Consider the following 3,189-nt stretch of genomic DNA (forward strand, 5'->3'; position numbering starts at 1 on the left):
TTTTTGTTTTGGTGTTGAGGTTCTTTGTTGTCTTTCGTGTTGGTGGTGGTACATCCAAGTCTTCAACACACCAAGCTCAAAACCTCTTATATAGATCTAGTAAAGCCCAGTAACTCCTCGAAAGCCAATACAACCCATCAACGCGACACCAAACTAATCCACAACCGCAACGAGACTCCAAAAACCTACACACCTTACACAAAAGAGAAAACACCCTATACGATCCCAGATAAAGAACGGAAAGAATATGTAATGCAATAATAACAAAAAGGCTAAAAATAGTAAAATAAACTACATAAAAACAATAAAAAAAATAAACTATCAATAACTAACTTTCTTCAAATAAAAACAATGCAAACAACTTTTCATTTACATTAGACGTTAGACATTAGAATAATAAAAAGATAGTAAAGTGACATTGAGGTTTTTAAGCCCATTGAAATAATATACATAACGACACCTTTTTGTGATGGATTCTATACAATGAGAGCTAGTTTTTCAAATAATCATATCATACATGATATATCTACATTCTACAATGTGAACAACTTTTTAATAAATGGTGTGGCTTAGACATTGCATTAGTAGCCCATAAATCAGAAAAAATGGATACACAAATGAAGTACTCTTCGTTAATTCTACATTTTATCAACCGTCAACTATAACTCCATTAGTTTTACCGTTGCTATAAAACGCCAAAAAGGGCCGGTTTTATATGCTGGTTTACAATCTCCCAAAACCCGAACCTATCGTCTCCCGATCGCTTTACCTCAATGAGGTGAAGATTAGCCGTAATCTCGTGTATTTCACAATCAATGGCTAAACCACCATTTATGCCTTCTTCTAAACCATCCATCTTTAGCAACACTCCATTGTTTTTCATCACTTTCAACTTCCAAGTTTTGGCTATTTCTTCCAGCTTCAAAATGATAACCCCACGCGTCTGTCTTGACATGAACCTCACTTCTTTCTCATCTTCAGCATTGTGGTAGAACAATCCCGACAAGTTGACTCCTCGAGACAACGCAATGATATCAAATGCGTTTAATTCACCATCTTTTTCCAAACTGTCTGTTGTTGCTTTTGTTAGATATATGGAGTCACTAGTTTTCTCTACATGAGAGTCCTTAAGTGAATCGGAACGGTTTTCTAAACTGTTAGAAACCATTTTGTCGGTTCTTTGTGGTTCAGACACCAAACCCATTTTAAACCACGGGGTTTCCATTATTTCAGCAATTGAAACCCTTGTTTCAGGGTTTGGATCCAAGATCTTTGACACTAAACTTTTTGCTTCGTTGGGGAACGAATTTGGAAACTTGAATTTTCCCATTGTGATCTTTCTATACATCTCCATGAGGTTAGAATCATGAAATGGAAGAAAACCAGCCAAAAGCACAAACAAAACCACCCCACAAGACCAAATATCCGATTTTTCCCCATCATACCCTTTCTGGTCAATCACTTCAGGAGCAACATACGAAGGGGTACCACAACTTGTATGAAGCAAACCATCTTGCCTCCTTGTTTCATCCAAAGCACTCAAACCAAAATCTGAAACCTTCAAATTCCCTTCATCATCTAATAACAAATTCTCAGGTTTCAAATCCCGGTGGTAAACTCCCCGGCTATGGCAGAAACCGATGGCACCGATGAGCTGTTGAAAGTATTTTCTTGCAGCATCTTCTTTCAGCTTCCCTTTAATCAGCTTATCGAAGAGCTCACCTCCTTTAGCGTATTCTAAAACGAAGTAAATCTTGGTTTTGCTAGCCATGACTTCGTGGAGCTGTACTATATGCGGGTGTTTGACTAATTTCATCACCGAGATCTCTCTCTTTATTTGCTTCATCATTCCGGCTTTCATTACCTTTGATTTGTCTATGATCTTAATTGCAACACTTGTCCCGGTTTCAATGTTCCTTCCATGGTAGACTTTTGCAAAATTCCCATGTCCAATCATCTTCCCTAACTCGTAACGTTGCATCAAAACACCCTCTTTGTTATCCATTTACTACAATTAACCGAAAAAGCTCTAACACTTTCAACGAATTGAAGAGATATGGTCAAAACACGTTTTCGTGCTCTTACTGGGATTCTCAGTTTTATTTTAATGGACTAGATCTGGACTATATATGATGATGGAGAGAATGAAGATGAACTGTTGGATGGGAAAGACAGATATACCAGCAAATCTATGAGTAGACCTGAAATAGAAGAATGAACTGTCAGATACATATTTTTAATCATCAAAATATAAAGTGAAGACGGTATTCTTGCTTCCAACTCGATATGAGCTGTCAATCTGTCATACATTAAAAGTCAAGAAAGCTCGCTAGTCGACAGTAACATATATTCATAATACAACATTCAAAAGATCTAGTTAATTAGCGCAGATTCAACATCATGTTTTAAGGAGTCCTAGAAAATGAAGAGTTCAAACGGCAGACAATTATCACATTATCGTACAACTGAAAGTAGATTTACCGCAAAAGAAACTCTAGCTATGAATTCGCACAAGAATACAAGAAGCTTAAAAATTCATGGAAACATGCATCATTGAAGATACATATATTACCAACTACTCAACAGAGATAAATAGGAATTGAAATCAATGAGTACCCAAGAATCATATATTACCTTCTGCGATTCGAACTTGGGAGCTGTATATGGTGCACAGAAGGGAAGAGAGGAAAAGATGCTAAAACTAATACATACACAATAACCTGATTGCCATATATAAAAAATCTAGGAGATTGAATTAAACAGGAAACTTATTTAAAATAATAAAAATATATATAGGCTGAGTCGTTGAGATATGGCATGTTTCCTTCACTCGTTTTCTACAACTGCTTTAATTATATTCCTTCATTAAAACGTGTTGGGGGAATGGTAGGTTTCTAGGTGGGTGTTGGACTCTTGTCTGTTATATAAATAGAAAACTAAATAAATTAGTATATTAGAGCATTTACATTTGTAAACCTTTTTATCTGCCACCTTAACAAAACAAAAAGGTAATGATTTCTTCGTTATTTTTTTTTCACAGATCTTAAGGTTTTTCAACTTTCATTTATATATTTAATAATATATATATATATATATATATATATATATATATATATATATATATATATATATATTAAAATTCTCCTACCTTAGCTACTATAACTTTGCTAAGGATTTGACAAAAATGGT

At 34.9% G+C, this 3,189-nt stretch overlaps 1 protein-coding gene across 1 annotated transcript; it reads right to left on the reverse strand.

The window, feature by feature from the left end:
* Positions 1-402: 402 nt before the first annotated feature.
* LOC111890713 (CBL-interacting protein kinase 18) lies at positions 403-2,819 on the reverse strand. The gene is made up of 2 exons (XM_023886794.3): positions 2,635-2,819; positions 403-2,201 (listed from the first exon to the last, which is right to left on the reverse strand). The coding sequence occupies exon 2, from the start codon at positions 2,003-2,005 to the stop codon at positions 686-688; it is 1,320 nt and encodes a 439-aa protein (XP_023742562.1). The 5' UTR covers positions 2,006-2,201; positions 2,635-2,819; the 3' UTR covers positions 403-685.
* Positions 2,820-3,189: the final 370 nt, after the last annotated feature.

The sequence above is a fragment of the Lactuca sativa genome, chromosome 5 (genome assembly GCF_002870075.4).
Source record: "Lactuca sativa cultivar Salinas chromosome 5, Lsat_Salinas_v11, whole genome shotgun sequence".
NCBI lineage: Eukaryota > Viridiplantae > Streptophyta > Magnoliopsida > Asterales > Asteraceae > Lactuca > Lactuca sativa.

Excerpts from the sequence above, each read along its gene's own strand:
- LOC111890713 (XM_023886794.3), bottom strand. The coding sequence starts at position 2,005 with ATGGATAACAAAGAGGGTGTTTTGATGCAACGTTACGAGTTAGGGAAG.